General features: G+C 62.4%; 1 protein-coding gene across 2 annotated transcripts; it reads right to left on the reverse strand.

Annotated features, from left to right (window-relative positions):
- Positions 1 to 4286: 4286 nt before the first annotated feature.
- On the reverse strand, positions 4287 to 7081 carry LOC144267800 (uncharacterized). 2 transcript variants are annotated; one of them, XM_077822106.1, is made up of 5 exons: positions 6571 to 7081; positions 6193 to 6379; positions 5749 to 5895; positions 4935 to 5090; positions 4287 to 4818 (listed from the first exon to the last, which is right to left on the reverse strand). In XM_077822106.1, the coding sequence occupies exons 1-4, from the start codon at positions 6697 to 6699 to the stop codon at positions 4948 to 4950; spliced, it is 606 nt and encodes a 201-aa protein (XP_077678232.1). In that variant the 5' UTR covers positions 6700 to 7081; the 3' UTR covers positions 4287 to 4818; positions 4935 to 4947. The 2 variants fall into 2 exon arrangements, with proteins under 2 accessions (XP_077678232.1, XP_077678231.1); XM_077822105.1 differs by having other exon boundaries at positions 6193 to 6421.
- Between the last annotated feature and the right edge of the window lie 8284 nt (positions 7082 to 15365).

Genomic DNA, 15365 nt, shown 5'->3' on the forward strand with positions numbered 1-15365 from the left:
ACTAAGGGGTGTCTGCCCCACCCCCACCCCACTCAGGATTGACTCCTTAGACGAGTAGCAGAGAGGCAGTGTCCCATGGTTCTCGGTAGGGTGGGGGGCTGCAGGGGTCAGGGGGGAGCTCACTGCAGGGAGGAGACAGGGATGAGTGTGGGGGGAGGCCACACTATTACCACCTATACCCCAATAACCTCCAGTGCAGAGACCCCCACTGCACCCTAATACACCCCACCCATAACCCAATAGCCCCACTGCACAGAGTCCCCCATTACATCTCAATACCACCCACAGCCCCCCACTGCAATAAGCCCCACCCATACACCAATAGCCCCTGCTGCAGAGACCCCCAATACTACCCATGGCCCCCTTATTCTGATACACCCTACCCATACCCCCATCCAATATGCCCCACCCATAATCCACTCACCCCCACTGCAGAGACCGCCCAGTACATCCCAATACCATCCATAGCCCCCCACCCATACCCCATTAACCTCCACTGCGGAGACCCCATTACACCCCGTCCCCGTACACCCCTGATATCACTATATACCCTACTCATACCCCCAATAACCCGCACTGCATAGAGATCCCCATAGGTCCCACTCCAATACACTCTACCCATACCCCCCATAACTCCTACTGCTTAGAGACCCTCATAGTCCCTACCCTGATACACCCCATCCATATCTCCAATAACCCCACTACACAGAGACCCTCCACTATACCCAGTACTGCTCAAAGCTTCCACCCTGATATGCTCCCTTTGCCCCCTCCAATAAACCCCCTACTTAGAAAACCCCAACTCAATATGCCACACCCAGTAGCCCATGGTGCTCTGGGGCAGTGGCTCACTGGGGTGGGGGATGGGAGGAGTATGGCAAAATGCCTACCCTCCATAGTCCCTACTGCAGAGAGATACCCATTACACCCGCATATCCCCAATATCCCCCATGCCCCCACCCCAATACCCCATGCATAGAGGGCTTTGGGGGTAGCTCTCTGGGGGGAGGGGACAGAGGCAGAGTCCAGAAAAGACACCCTCCTTCTGCCAATTCCCCATATCCCCCACTGCACAGACGTCCCCCTATGCCATCTCCCACCCCCCAATACCATGTGGTGTGGCTGGGCGTAGCTCACTGCAGGGGGAGACCACTCCCCAGCACCACACCCATCTTCCTCCAACAACCCCCACCACACAAAGACCTACCATCCTCCACCCCCAAATACCCCATGGAGCTTGGCAGGGTGAGAAGAGACACCCCTTTTCCCCACCCCCATAATACAGAGCAACCTCAGTTCTCCCAAATACCCCCCAATGCCCATGATACTGCGGGAGGAGGGGTGTGGGGATATACCCCCTCCTTCCCTCCATTCCCACTGTGATACCCTCCCATCCCCATTCCCTCTGCCGCCCCGTCCACCCCCCCCCCCCGCTCTGCCTCAGCCCCCAGCGTGCCCATGTGGGGGGGAGGGTAGGTTGCTCATTGCAAGGGGGTGACAGGGAGTGGGGGCATCACGCCGAGACCCCCCTCCCCCACTCCATACCTTACGGTGCTCGGCGGGAGGGCAGCTGCACTGACACCCCGGCTCGGCCCCCCTCCCCTTGGGATCCCCCCAGCGCCGCTCGGAGCCGGAACCTCTGCCCAGTGGGTCCCCCCCCCGCAGGCCCAGCCCGTCCCGCTCCCCCACGGACAGAGGGGCGGGCCAAGGAGCTCCGGAGGGGGGCGCTCTGCTGCCTCCCCCGGCCGGGCCCCAGCTGGGCAGCAGCGCGCAGTGCGCACCCGGCGGGGCGGGCAGGGCAATGAGACGGCGCCGGGGCTGCTGCCAGGAGATGCTGTCGCTGGAGGAGCTGAGCTTAAAGGGGCAGGAGCAGCCGGGTGTGTGCTCAGATGCCCATGGAGGCGGCGGGGGGAACCCCCCCCCATCCCGGGCCAGGGCCCCACAGGGGGCGGGGGTTAACCCCAGTCCCCGGGGGCCATGCGGTGGGTCGGAGGGAGGGGTTAACCCCAATCCCAGGGGTCCCAGGTGGGGAGGGTCTTGGGGGAGTTAACCCCGGGACCGGGGTTCCCACACATAGGGATTGTACACCCCCCCTTGCATTGGGCGCTGGGGTCTCCTCCCCCCCCGGGGGAAAGGCTGCCCCATTCACTCACCTGGGTGCCGTGCAGAGCCAGACCCTACAGTAGCTGGGCTCCAGGGAGCGACGGAGGGGGGCTGAGTCTCCCGGCCCCTCCCAGTCCCGGTTGGATGCGGGGGGGGGGGGGAGTTGCCTGGTGCACAGCTGGCTCTGTGCCAGCCCTCCCCCATCCAACCTGTCAGCCAGAGCCCAATTAACGGGAGCTTTCAATTAGCTCTGCCCCGCCAAACCCTGGTGCCGTCACCGCAGGCTTGGCACTGCACAGGGCCGCCAGCCAGCCAGCGTCCATGCCCGGCCTCTCCCAGCGGAGGGCTGTAGGGAGCAGGGCAGGAGCACCAGCTGCAGGGGGAGCACCCAGCTGCTGCATTCCTGACCTCTGCCAGTAGGGGGTGATGTACACGGCCCTCTGTTGCCCTCTATGGTGTACACACACACACCTAGACACACTTGTCTCACACAGAGAGCTGGGTTCGTTCTCTCCAGCAGGGGGTGACAGACACACATGGTGCCTCTCATGCACCCCCGTATCACACATTGTATCACACACACACTGTCACACCCCATCTCACACACATCCCTGTGTCTGTGTCTCATACACAACGTGTCTCTCACACTCTGTCACACATTGTATCACACACACACTGTCCCACCCCATTTCACTCGCATCCCCATGTCTGTCTTTCGTACTTGGACTGTCTCACACAGCATCACACGTATCACACACACATTGTCCCACCTCATCTGATACGCCTCCCAGTGCCTGTCTCCAGTACATGGACACTTTCACACACACACACACACACAGAGTTTCATCCCATCTCACATGCATTCCCATGTCTGTGTCTCATACACAAACTGTCTCACACACCCCGTCACACACACTAGCTCACACCCTGTAACACCCCATTTCACACGCATTCCCATGTCTGTCGCTTGTACTTGGACTCTCACACACCACACATTGTATCACACACACACACTGTTTCAGCCCTTCTCACATGCATCCCCATGTCTGTGTCTCATACACGAACTGTCTCACGCACCCTGTCACACACTGTAGCTCACACACTGTCACAGCCCATCTAACACACATCCCCTCTCTCCTGTCTGTATCTCGTACTTGGACTGCCTCACACAGCATCACACATTGTATCACACGCACACTATCCCACGCCATCTCACACACATCCCCGGCTGTCTGACATGTCACATGCTACCACACACACGTCTCTCGCACATTTGACACACGCCAGATAAAGCCACTGTCGCCCAGCCCAGTTGGTCCCTCAGCCCCCGTCTCCCTGCCCAGCGTGGGCAGTGGGGCCCAGGGTTCCGGGGGAAGGGGATGGATGGATGGAGTGGTACCCGCCCCAGCACCCCCCCTCCCCCTGTATCACTCACTCACTCGCTAGCAGCAGCAGCAGCAGCGGCTCCTCCCTGCACTGGGATCCAGCAGACAGGTGAAGCCTCCTCCCTCCCTCACTCCTTCCCCCCCACCCCCCAGGATGGGGCAGCTGCTGGCCTGCCTTCCCCCCACCCCCCCTTGGCCCAAGAGCTGCCAGGAGCCTCCCCCCCTCCGCCCAGCCACAGCCAGAGGGAGCCGGAGCCTCAGGCTGCAGGAACTGCAGATAGCATGGGGGGGGGGGTTGTTAACCCTTGGGGGGGGAGTGCACAGAGAGGGGACAGGCTGGTACCAGCATAGGGTACCCAGGGGGACAGAGGTGGGGACACATCCCTTTGCCATGGGATTCTGGGATGATTTTTTAGGATAGAGGGGTTCCCCTTGCTGGGGGTTCCCTGGGATGGTGCAGCCCCCAAGTCCCGCTGCACTGCTCCCTCCCTGGCCCCAGAGGAGGTGGCAGGACTCCTGGGTTCAATTCTCAGCTGCTCCATGTCCCTTCTCTGTGCCCATTTCCCCCCTGCAGAATGGGGTGGGGGCACTACTGTCCCTCTGCCTGCAGATGTCTGGGTTCTGTATGGGGGCTGATGTAACACTCTCTCACCCTGAAGTGCTGGAGACCTGTACAGGAGTGGGGTGTCTCCAGCCCAGACTAGCTTGGGAGCAATGCAGCTGCCAGACCCCCCGAAGGTGGAAAGAAGCAGGCAGGAGCTGCCTGGAGCTGAGGCAAGGAACTTTATTGGGGCCGGGGGAGACAGAGTTACATACAAACCCCAGAGCTGGGGGCTGGGGGGAAACTCCCTGCACTGCACCACCCCCTTTCTGAGGCACTTCTGCTGTGGCCCTCTCAAGGGGGATGACTCAACACAGTAGCTCCTCCAAACTTTGGGTGGGTGGACACAACCCGCCCTTTGATTCCCTGAGCCATGAAGAGAGGGCTTAACTCCCTTCAAACTGTGTGCGTGGGGGGGGGGGGGAGAGGTGACAGAGATTCCAATTAACCCCATTCATTGAGCTGCCCCATTCCTTGTGTGCAGGGAGGGGGGCACTGAGCAGCTCTGAGCCCATTGAGCTGTAGTATCCACAATTTTTAGCACCTTAAGGAAGCCAGGTTGTAAAATAAATCCCAGAGGGTTACGCATGTCCAGCCTGTGAAGGGAACCGGGGAAGGACTCCCCTTCTCAGCCATAAGGTGCCACATAGCAGCTGGGAGCTCCAGGCAAGTTCAGGAATCTTTGTAGCGGGGGGAGGGGGACGGGCGGGCACATTTCTGCCACCCAAGCTGGAAAGAGAATGGAAAAGAATGTGAACCACAGAAATCATCATATTGGCACCCCCAATGCAAAGATGCAGCTGCCTCTGGGGTGGAGCTCAGGGGTGCATACAGGGGTTGCTCACCCAGCAGATGCTCTCAGACACTGGTGCCCATATCAGATTCAGCGGGATCCTCCTCCGGCTCAGCTTTGGGTGCCAGCTGGGCCAAGGGAGTGCTGCCCAGGAGCCCCCTCCGAAGGACATAGGGGCAGAAGGGGCCGGAGGGGATGTCGGCAAAACCTGTGGGTGGGGCACAGAGTGAGATTGGGGCTGAGTAACGTGGGGGCTGAGCTCTGCTAGGAGTGAGCCCCCATCCCGGACACCTGGGTCCCAATCTCTCACTCCCTGGGGGCTGGGAGCACTGCTAGTAGTCCCCCCTCCCCCCACTTTCGCTCCAATGTCCTGCTAGGGGGAAGGGCAGCTGCATGGGGAGGGATCAGAGCCAGAATCAGTACTGCACCCCTGCCCCTCCTTGCAGAGCTCAGAGCTGCTGAGCAGGATGGAAAATCAACTGGGGCGGCGAGGGGGCGGGGGGAAGAATTCCTAGCCGAGCCTGGGCACGGTCACTGGCTGCAGGTGGCGGGGGGTGTATGGGACTCTCATGTAGGCATAATCTGGGATGCCTCCCCCTACTCCCCTAGCACTAACCCTTCCAAATTGGGGCTTCCCCTGCCCTGTACCCCTCTGCTCTGTATCTCCTCCACTCCATACCCCCGACAGTCTGCTGCTCCCCTTGCCCCATACCTCCTCCCTGAACCCCTCTGCTCCATAACCTGCCCCATAGTGCCCCTCAAATGCTGCCCATTCCATAACTCCCTGAACTGCCCCCCACACATCAGCACCCCCAGACATGGGCAGTGCCTACACTATGTGCCTGGTCCAGCCGCCCACCACGCACCTTTCATGACGACCTCAGGCAGCCCATAGGGCTCATACTGAGTGTGGTCGAAGGCTGCCGAGATGAGCTCCCTGCGCTGCTGGCCCCGCACCGGCCCCTCCGTCTGGGTCTGGGCATCCTGTGCCCCTGGCCAGGCAGTCCGGAGAACTGAGAAAGCGAGATGGGGATACAGATTAGGGGTCTGCTCCCATGACCCTCTGATGCCTGGGCCTCCACCCATGACCCCCCTTTCTCCAGTGACCCTCCCCAAATACCCAGGGCTCTCTCCCCCCATGATTCCCACAACTGCCCAGGCCCCTGCCCCCGACCTGCAGGCAGGTGCCACCCCTCCTCCCGAAAGGCAGTGCACCCCATTGATGCCCAGCCCCCTTCCCTTGCAGAGTTGGGGCAAAAGCCCTGATCTCAGCCCCCAAAACGAGCCAACGCTCCATGTCCCCCCCTTACCATAAGCAAGGTCCCTCTGGCCTCCGTCCCCTAGAGGTGCTGCAGTGGGTGTGGCTGAGGTCCCCTGATGTTGTCCGTCTCCAGTGGCAGGCATGGTACATTCCTCTCGGGCATGAGATTGCCACAGCACCAGCTCAGCCTGCAGGGCCCGGTTCTCCTGCAGCAGATGGGACAGCGCCTCCTCCAGCTGGGAAGAGACGGGGGTGGGGGAAGAGAAAGGAAATGGATCCTGTTATCCCAGTAAGAGCAGGGTTCAGCCCTAGAGAACCCCAGCCTGACCCTGGGGCAAAGGGGTGAGGGGGGCAAGGAAGCCCTGGGTCAGGCAGGGGTGCATGGGGGAGGGAATTTGGAGAACTGCCCTCCCCCAAGTTCACTCACCTGCTCCTGCACTCCAGCCTGGCCTGTCGACTTCTGTAGTTCCCACAGGATATTCTGCAGCTCTGCCCGCTCACTGTGCCAGGCCTGCTTCCCCGCCAGCAGGGGCAGGTCTGTGGAGGGATCCCACATCCTGCTAAACACAGCCAACTCCAGGGCATTGAGAGGCAACTCCGGGGGAAGGGGCAGCTCAGCAGGGGTGGGGGTGGCCAACCTTGGGGGGCCAGACTCTGGGGCTGTGGGAGACAGTTTAGAGGCGATGGCAGTAAGTGGCTCTGGGACTGTGGGAGGCAGCTCATGGGGGCTGGGCTCTGGGACTGTAGGGAGTGACTCAGGGGGGCTGGGCTCTGGGTCTGTGGGGGGTGGCTCAGGAGGGTTGGACTCTGGGACTGTGGGGAGCAGCTCAGCGGAGCTGGTGGCAGGCGGCTCAGCATGGCCGGACTCTGGGACTGTGGGGGGCGGCTCAGCATGGCCGGGCTCTGGGACTGTGGGGGGCGGCTCAGAAGGGCCAGGCTCTGGGACTGTGGGGGGCGGCTCAGCGGGGCCGGGCTCTGGGACTGTCGGGGGTGGCTCAGCGGAGCTGGTGGCAGGTGGCTCAGGGGGGCTGGACTCTGGGACTGTGGGGGGCAGCTCAGCGGGACCGGGCTCTGGGACTGTGGGGGTTGGCTCAATGGGGCCAGGCTCTGGGACTGTGGGAGGTGGCTCAGGGAGAGGGGTGGGAGGCGTCTCCCCACCCAGCAGCACCCGCAGGTGCCCCACCTCAGCCTCCAGCAGCCCGCGGACCCGGCCCGCTTCCCCCAGCGCCTGGCCCAGGCGCTCCAGCTCCCGCTCCCGCTCATACCCCTCAGTCAGCAGCTCTGCCACATGCTGGCTCTGGGCCTCACAGGCCAGTGCCAGCCGCTCTGTCTGCAACCCCAATGTCTCCTGGAGCCGCCGCAGCCGCTCCTGGGCCTGGGCCGCCTGGGCCTCTGCCTCAGCCTTGCCCAGGGCCAGGGCCCTCAACTCCCCCCGCAGCACCTGCAGCTTTCCCACCTCCTGAGCATCCCCCCGAGGCAGGCCGGGCCCTGGTGCCCCCCAGACCTGAGCCTCCAACTCCACAGCCAGGGGCTGCAGTTCCCTCCCCTCCCCTTTGGCCGGGCTGGGCCCTGGTGCCCCATGCAGCTCCTGGGCCGCCTCCTTGCGCTGCATGGTGGCATCCTGGGCCGGCAGCATCTCGGCCAGTGCCCGGCGCTCCCCAGCCAGGTCCCAGGCGCCTTGGCGCAGCTGCCAGCAGGTTTCCAGCAGCCCCTTGCGCAGGCTCTCAGAGGCAGTCAGGCGCCGGCGCAGCCCCAACACCTCAGCCCTCAGGGCCTGCAGCTCTGGGGGGGGCTCTGGCTCCCGGCCCCGCTCCCCACCGGGCACCAGCTTGCCCACGGCTCGGGGACCCTGTGCTGAGGAACCTGGGGGAAAGACAAACAGAGCAGAGAGGGAGCGGTTAGGGGGACAAGGTGCCAGGGGGCTCCCCTGGGCCCACACTGGGCTGGTGCAGGGTACAGAGAGACCCCCAGACCTCCCCTGAGGCCCCCTATAGTCCCTGAGACACACACCCAGCCCCCTTCAAAATCCCCATACTCACAGACACCACCCCTCCCACCCATACACCTACTCCCCTGCAGGGCCCCCACCCCCGCCACAGCCTCAGGCCAAACATCCAACCTTGTCCACTGCCCCCCTTTCAGCATCCCCTCCTCCCCCCACCTCTGACCCCTGCTTTCCCCAGGCCCTGTCTTCTGCTCCCCAGCCTCACCCTTACCCCACTCCCCCATCTCACCTCTGACCTTCCCAGCTGTCCCTCGTTTCTCAGGCACTCGCTCCAGCCGGGAGGTGCTGAGGCTGCGCCGGACACAGCCTGGGGGGCGCCGCTCCCGTTCTGATCCCCCCAGGCCCTGCTGAAGACAGGTGTGTGAGTGACGTGGGCTGTGATAGGGCAGGGTGAGAAATGGGATATGGACCTTTCCCTGCCACAGGATGCTGGGACCCTTCTGTCCCTTGGCACCAACATCCCCCTCACCTTATTTGGTGGGCAGTGGAGGGGCGCAGGGATATCCGACCGGGTACCCTGCTGCTCCAGCACTTCCCGATGGTGCCTCTCCAGCTCTGCCAGCTCCTGCAACAGATGGGGTGATATGCATCATCACAACCACTGGAGCCCCAAGTGGGGGTGGAGGGGATCCAAGGGGCCCCCCTGTGGTGAGTGGGGTCTCAGCCTCGGGCCCCCTTGTAAGGCTGTTCTGGGCTGGGGAAGCACTTGGGTGTTTGCGGGGGGGGTGGCTGGCCACAGCAGTGTGGGGGCTGTAGCACAGAAGGGGGATTGGTGCAGTAGGGTCAGGGGCCGAAGGGAGGGGAGGAGGGTGGCAGGGTACTGTTAGGAAGGAGGGGTTGTGCCAGGTGCAGGGGAGGGACTGTGAGGTGGGGATGGGATAAGGGGCCTATGCCAAGTTGGGGGGATTGTGCTGCAGAAGGGGGTAGCAGGGGGTGGGCCACGCAGCAGGGGTTCTCCCACCTGCCGGTGCTCCCTTTCTTGCTGCTCCAGGCGGCGCTGCGTGGCCCCTGCTCTCTGCCTCTGGCCTCTCAACTCCTCCAACAGCTGCTGCACCCGCCGTTCCAGGGCACTCACCTGGGGGGAACGTGTCAGACTTGGGCAAGTCCTTGAATGGCTCTGTGCCACCCATGAAGAACCAACACACACCCCAAGGGCTACATCCCTCACCTAGCCCCTCCAGAAGTACCAGTGTCCTGCTTGTTCAACACAGCTGGGGGGGGGGGGAAGAAGAGGACCTGCAGCAGGAATATGACTGGGGGCATGATCCCTCCCCTGTGGGGCTCCCTCATAGCACCAGGACCAATCAGAGAGGGGGCCAGGAGGGCCATTTGGCCTGGGCCCCAAGCTCAAAGTGGGCCTCAAATTTAGACACTTGTTAATTTTTTGGCATTTGATAAGTTTCGCAACTTGTTTTTATGCACATCCCTATCAGACCAAAATGTGACACACTCTCTCCGCTTAGAGCTGCAGATTTAAGCAAATAAGAGATGTGATTTGGTAAAAGACATAATGTTTTTGTTAACTGATATGGATTTTGTCATATCAAAGAATAAAAAATGTTCATAAATATTAATAAAAATATATCAGTTCTGATGAGACAAGATTAGACCATGTGTCATCATTTTTTATTTTTATTACAGCTAGGGGCCTCAAAAGCTGGAAGTGGCCCGGGCCTCTCTGGACCTCTGAGAGGGCCTGCACAGTGCCACTGAGACCTGCATCCTCTGCTCTAGGCCTCCCCACTCTGATCCCCGCAGCCCCTGTGCTCCAAGGACTAGAGCCCCACCTCGTGGCATCAGTCAGTACCGCACCCTGCAACATCTCCATGCGCCCCCCCTCCCCCGTGGCAGCAAGAGGTACCGCACCCTGCAGCAGTTCCATGCCCCCTAGGAGCAGCAGGCGGTACTGCACCCTGCAGCCGTTCCATGAGCCCCCAAGTGGCCCTTCCCACCCAGTATGAGGCTAACCCATTTTCCCTCTCGACTCTCCCATGCTCACCTTAGCGACTGCCTGGTCACGCTGCTCTGTGCACTGGGCCAACTCCTGCTGCACTGACTGCAGTCCTCCCCTCAACTCCCAGGCCTCCACGTCAGGGGGTCCGCGCCCTGGCCCTGCGGGGGAGAGGGTGGGGTGAGAAATGGCACTGCTGCCCTCAATGGCCTGGAGCCATTGCCCTCCTCCACCATCATGAGCCGTGTGGGCTTCCACCACTGGCACCAAGGACTGCCTTGGCCCCATAGTCTTTGAGTCTAATTCCTTCCACCCCTGCCGCAGCCCTTGGCTCATCCCCCTCCCCAGCCATTACTGGACACCAGTCCCAGTTCTCTCCTGTGCAGACCCTGGACATGGCACCCTCCCCACCCCTGTATATGTCTTGAGCCCAGCTCCTCCTGCAGTCCTCAACCAGTTCTCTGCATTCCCCCCAGACTGGACATCAGCCCCTGTGTAACCAAGTTACCCAGAATGCTTAACTCTCAGGACCTGGAGATCAGCCTGGATCTCAGGGGTGAGAACAGGGGGGTTTCCCCTAATACCCCTCCCCTGCCCCAGCCCTTCCCAGGACCCATCCTGATCCCCACTATAGGGAGGGCAGGGTCAGGTTGGCGGGCTTGGTGACATGCTTACAAGGAGAAACTGCCATAGCTAGGTTGGGCATGAAAAGTCTCTCCCAACCTCATTGCAGTTTTACCTGAATTCTCCTCTCTAGGTTCCTCCCTATGGGATGGGATCCTCTGACTGTCTTCTGTGGGGGCAGGGCCACCAGGAGGGACACTGTGCCAGGCAGCCCCTCGATGTACGAGCGGCTCCTCCCCCAACTTGGGGCTGCTGGGCTGCAACTGGAGAAGGGGCGATATGGGGGTGAGGGATACGGGCCTTTACTAAATGCACCCAAGTTGTATGGGGCAGGGGCTGCAGCTCAGGAGTGAGGGGCACCAGCAGATCAAGGTGGGAGAACTCAGGCCTGGGATACCAGGGGGCTGCAGGTTGGGATTGAGGAGCATTGGCAGAGCTGGTGTGGGGGAGCCTGGGGCTGGGAGTCAGGACTGAGGGACACTGGCCGAGCTGGAGGTGGGGTAGCCTGGGGTGGGATGGTGGGGGCTGGAGGTTGGGGTTAAGGGGCACCCTCTGTACTCACTCTCATGCTGGGTGTTCGGGGTCTGTTCTCTAGCCTGGGGTTTTGCTCCCAAGTGCCCAGCTCAGCCCCTGTGGGGAGACAGACCTGGTCAGCTCTGCAGGGCCGATGATCAACTCCCCAAGGGGATCCGACTGTTCCCCCCCCACCCCCTCCTCAACAGTCTGTCACAAGCTCTAATTCCCCATCAGCCTGGGATGGGAATGAGCCCCCTCCTTCCTGCCCTCCTTACCTTCCTTCCGGGGGGCCCAGCAATGGGTCAGGTGGGTGCTTGACCGCAGGTTATCCAGCTCTGCCTGGCACCTGGGGGACCCCAGAGAGAGATTAGTGCTGCTTGCCCAGTGGCCCCTCATACCCAGCCTCAGTGCCCTCAGCCCCATAGCTCTCCTGGTGCCCCTCACCCCAACACTACTTCACTCAACCCCATCCTGCACCCTGTACAGTGTTCCCCGACCCCAACACCACAAACCACTCCCCGTGGTGCCCCTCGTCATCCCCTGGGCACCCTCCCCCACTCTCACTCTGCCCCCTGCCACCACTATCCCAACACTGTACCTCCCAGATTCCCTCACCTTTCCCCCGGCACCCCACCCCCACATCATACCATCCCTACCCCAACAATATCACCTACTGCACCCACACATCCCCTAGCCTTCCCTTGGGCAACACCCAACCCTGACCTTTAGATACCCCTGTGTACTTCCTCCACCTGCTCCTGGGCAGCACCCCACTTAGTGCTGTCCCCCGACCTGTCTCAGGCAGTGCCCTCCCTCAGTGCCAGGCACCACAGCCCTCTAACACCCCCCATCGTCTCGCTGGCATTCCCATTCTCCAGCCGGTACCTCCGCAGCTCCTCCTCCAGCTCCTCAATGCGCTGAGCGGCCCGACCCAGCTGCCCCTCCAGCTGGCTCAGCTGCGTCCCCTTGGCCTGGAGCTCCCGGCTCAGTTGCTGGTGCTCACGCTCCTGCTGCTCGCAGGCCTCAGCCAGGTCCTGCCGCTCCCGGGCCAGCAGCGCCCATGTGCCACGCTCCTCCTCATGCTACAAGGGATGGGGTGTGAGTGTGCAAGGCCAGGAGGAGAGGCCCAAGAGTGCACAGCCCAGAGGTGTGTGCACCGGCTGGGGGCATGAACTGGGCATGGAGACACGAACTCTGCTCTGGCCCAGGGCAGGGAGAACTGGCTGGCTCAGGGGGCATGGGCGAATGCCCTGCAGCACAGCCATTGACTCAGCCATAGTGGTGCTTGGCCTGCTGGGAGCCACAGGCTGCCCTCCCTGAGTGCCACCCCCCAGCAGGGTGAGAATGGGTGTGGGTGCCACCCATATACCTTCTGCCTCTGCTTGTGTAGTGCGGCCTCCAGTGTGTCCAGCTGTGCCTGCTTCTGGAGCCGCTCCTTGTGGGCCCACTCCAGGCGCTGCTCCAGCTCCCTCACCCCCTGCAGTGCCCGTGCCGGCAGCCCCTCCTGCCAAGTCTCGCCCGGCCAGCTCATGGCGCCCTCTCCCCTGCCCAGGGCCAGGCCCCTCCAGCCCCTGCTGCTTGCTCCAAGGACAGACACTGCCGGGATGCAGCAGGGATTAGCAGGGATTAGGCATCACAGCCCAGAGAGAGCCAGAGCACTAGGGGGCGCTGGGCTGCAGGGAGAAGGGTGGGGGGCGCTGGGCCTTAGGAAGCAGGGCGGGGACACGTCAGGGGGCGATGGGCTGCAGGAAGCGGGGTGGGGATGCGTTAGGACAGCCAGGCCGCAGGGAGAGAGGTGGGGGGCGCTGGGCTGTAGGGAGCAGGGCGGGCACTCAGCAGGAGGCACTGGGCCGCAAGAAGTGGGGTAGGGGCTCAGTAGGGGGCACTGGGCCGCAGGAAGCAGGCTCAGTGGGGGGCACTGGGCCACAAGGAACAAGGCCTGAGGTGGGATGGTGGCGCTGGGCCTCAGGGAGCGGGGCGGGGACTCAGCAGAGGGCACTCGGCCACAGGGAGTGGGGCAGGCCTCGGGGGGCGGGGGGAGGCACTGGGTTGCAGGGAGTGGGGTAGGGCTTGGCGGGGGGCACTGGGCCACAGGGAATGGGGCAGGGGCTCATCAGGAGCGCTGGGCTGCAGGGAGCGGGGCAGGGCTTGGCGGGGGGCACTGGGCCACAGGGAATGGGGCAGGGGCTCATCAGGAGCGCTGGGCTGCAGGGAGCGGGGCAGGGCTTGGCAGGGGGCACTGGGCCACAGGGAGTGGAACAGGAGCTCAACAGGCGGCACTGGGCTGCAAGGAGCAGGGCAGGGGCTCAGCAGGGGGTGCTGGGCCCCAGGGAGCAGGGCAGGGGCTCAACAGAGGTTGCTGGGCCCCAGGGAGCGGGGTAGGGCTTGGCAGGGAGCACTGGGCCATAAGGAGCAGGGTGCAGGGCTCGGTCAGTGCAGGGTGCTGGGCAGTAGAGAGCGGGGCAGGGTTCAGCAGGGGGTGCTGGACCTCAGGGAGTTGGGACCGGAGGGTTGGCAAGGGGTGATGGGCCATAGACAGCGGGGCAGGACTCAGCAGGAGGTGCTGGGTCACAGGGAGCAGGGTGGGGGGGTGCTGGGCCATAGGGAGCAGGGCAGGACTTGGCGGGGGGCACTGGGCTGCAGGGAGTGGGGCAGGGGCTCAGCAAGGAGTGCTGGGCCATAAGGAGCAGGGTGCAGGGCTTGGTTAGTGTGGGGGGCAAGACTCAGCAGGGGGTGCTGGGCCTCAGAGAGCAGGGCAGGGCAGGTGGGTACGTGCTGTGGGGAACAGGGCAGGGGGCCACAGGGAGCGGGATGGGGGACGCTGGGCCACAAGGAGTGGGGCGGGGGTTCAGCAGGGGATTCTGGGCTGCAGGTCCCTGGGCCACAGGGAGGGTTGAGCAGGGTTGGGGGCTGGGCCACAGGAAGTGCTGTTTTTCATAGGGGTGACTCCATTCCAGGCCCCCAGCCCGCCCCCTCCCTTCAGCAGTTTCCCTTGCAAACAAGATTTCCTTCCCATCCTGTCCTTCACTCTTGTGCTTTTATTGCATGACTCCAACCAGCTGCCTCACCCCATCCGAAAGCAGAGAATGGAACCCAGGCATCCTGCCTCCCAGTGCTCCCTGCTTGAACCCAGCAGAGCACACTCCCCACCCCTGCTCAGAAGCAGCTAGGCCTTGTTAGCCTCCCTGCAAGCCAGCCCGGAGCAGTTATAAGGAGGAGCTGGTTTTATAGAGGCTGCTGGAACAACGGGCAAGGTCAAGGAAGCTGAGGGAGTTCTGCCTGTGTTTCTTCAGCTAGGCCCAGAGGGCTTGGGGCGAAGCTGGCTTTCTGAGACATCAAGGCCAGGCACACCTGTTATGACCCTCTCCCCTCCGAGAGCCAAGATAGAAACCAGGAGCCCAGGCTTCCAGCCCCCATTGCAAGTGCTGCAGCTGCATCAATCTAGGCGTTGCCAAAATGCGTGGGGTAAACATGGAGAAAGGGGCAGGCCTCAGTCAGGCAGAGAACCCAGGTATCCGGGACAGGGCTTGCCTCGGAACCCAAGAAACTAGGGCAAGAGCTGGTCCTCAGTGACCTCTAACCCCTGCGCCTGGCTGAGCTGGCTCTAGCATTGGATCAGCTTATGGAGGGATTAGCAGGGGCAGGCAGGGTAACAGCACCTGCCCTGCGGTGGAGGAGGAACAGTGCCACTCCTGCAGGGCGAGAGGCAGAAAGGATTAGGATGGGCAATATAAAGGGGGGCTGAGATGGAATAAATACAGGGCAGCTCTGGGGGCAATGCTCCTCCCAGACTAACAGGCAGCTCCAGCCACGTGGGGAGGGTTGCCAGGGCATGGCTCTCTTCCCCACCCCAACCACCTATGCTGGGCCAATGTGGGGACAGGTTGCTGATTAACCCCATCAGGATGGGGGTTTAAAGTCCAAGGAGTGAGGGTAGCCATGTAGCCCAGTCACACACATTGCTTGTGCCAGCCAACGGGGGGTGGGGCGCCGGGGAAAACTACCTGCTGCAGCTCATGCAGTCTGTAGCAGAGCTTGGAACAGAACCCAGGAGTCCTGGCTCCCAGCCCCCACCCTACTCTAACCACTAGACACCACTCCCCCTTCCAGAACTTGGAACAGAACC

Source organism: Eretmochelys imbricata, chromosome 7, assembly GCF_965152235.1.
Source record: "Eretmochelys imbricata isolate rEreImb1 chromosome 7, rEreImb1.hap1, whole genome shotgun sequence".
NCBI lineage: Eukaryota > Metazoa > Chordata > Testudines > Cheloniidae > Eretmochelys > Eretmochelys imbricata.

Coding starts and splice junctions, on each gene's coding strand:
- LOC144267800 (XM_077822105.1), bottom strand. CDS start 6,699: ATGTGGGATCCCTCCACAGACCTGCCCCTGCTGGCGGGGAAGCAGGCC. Junction 5,896..6,192: donor CCAGAGGGACCTTGCTTATG/GTAAGGGGGGGA, acceptor TCGCTTTCTCAG/TTCTCCGGACTGCCTGGCCA. Junction 5,091..5,748: donor GCCTGAGGTCGTCATGAAAG/GTGCGTGGTGGG, acceptor CCCCACCCACAG/GTTTTGCCGACATCCCCTCC.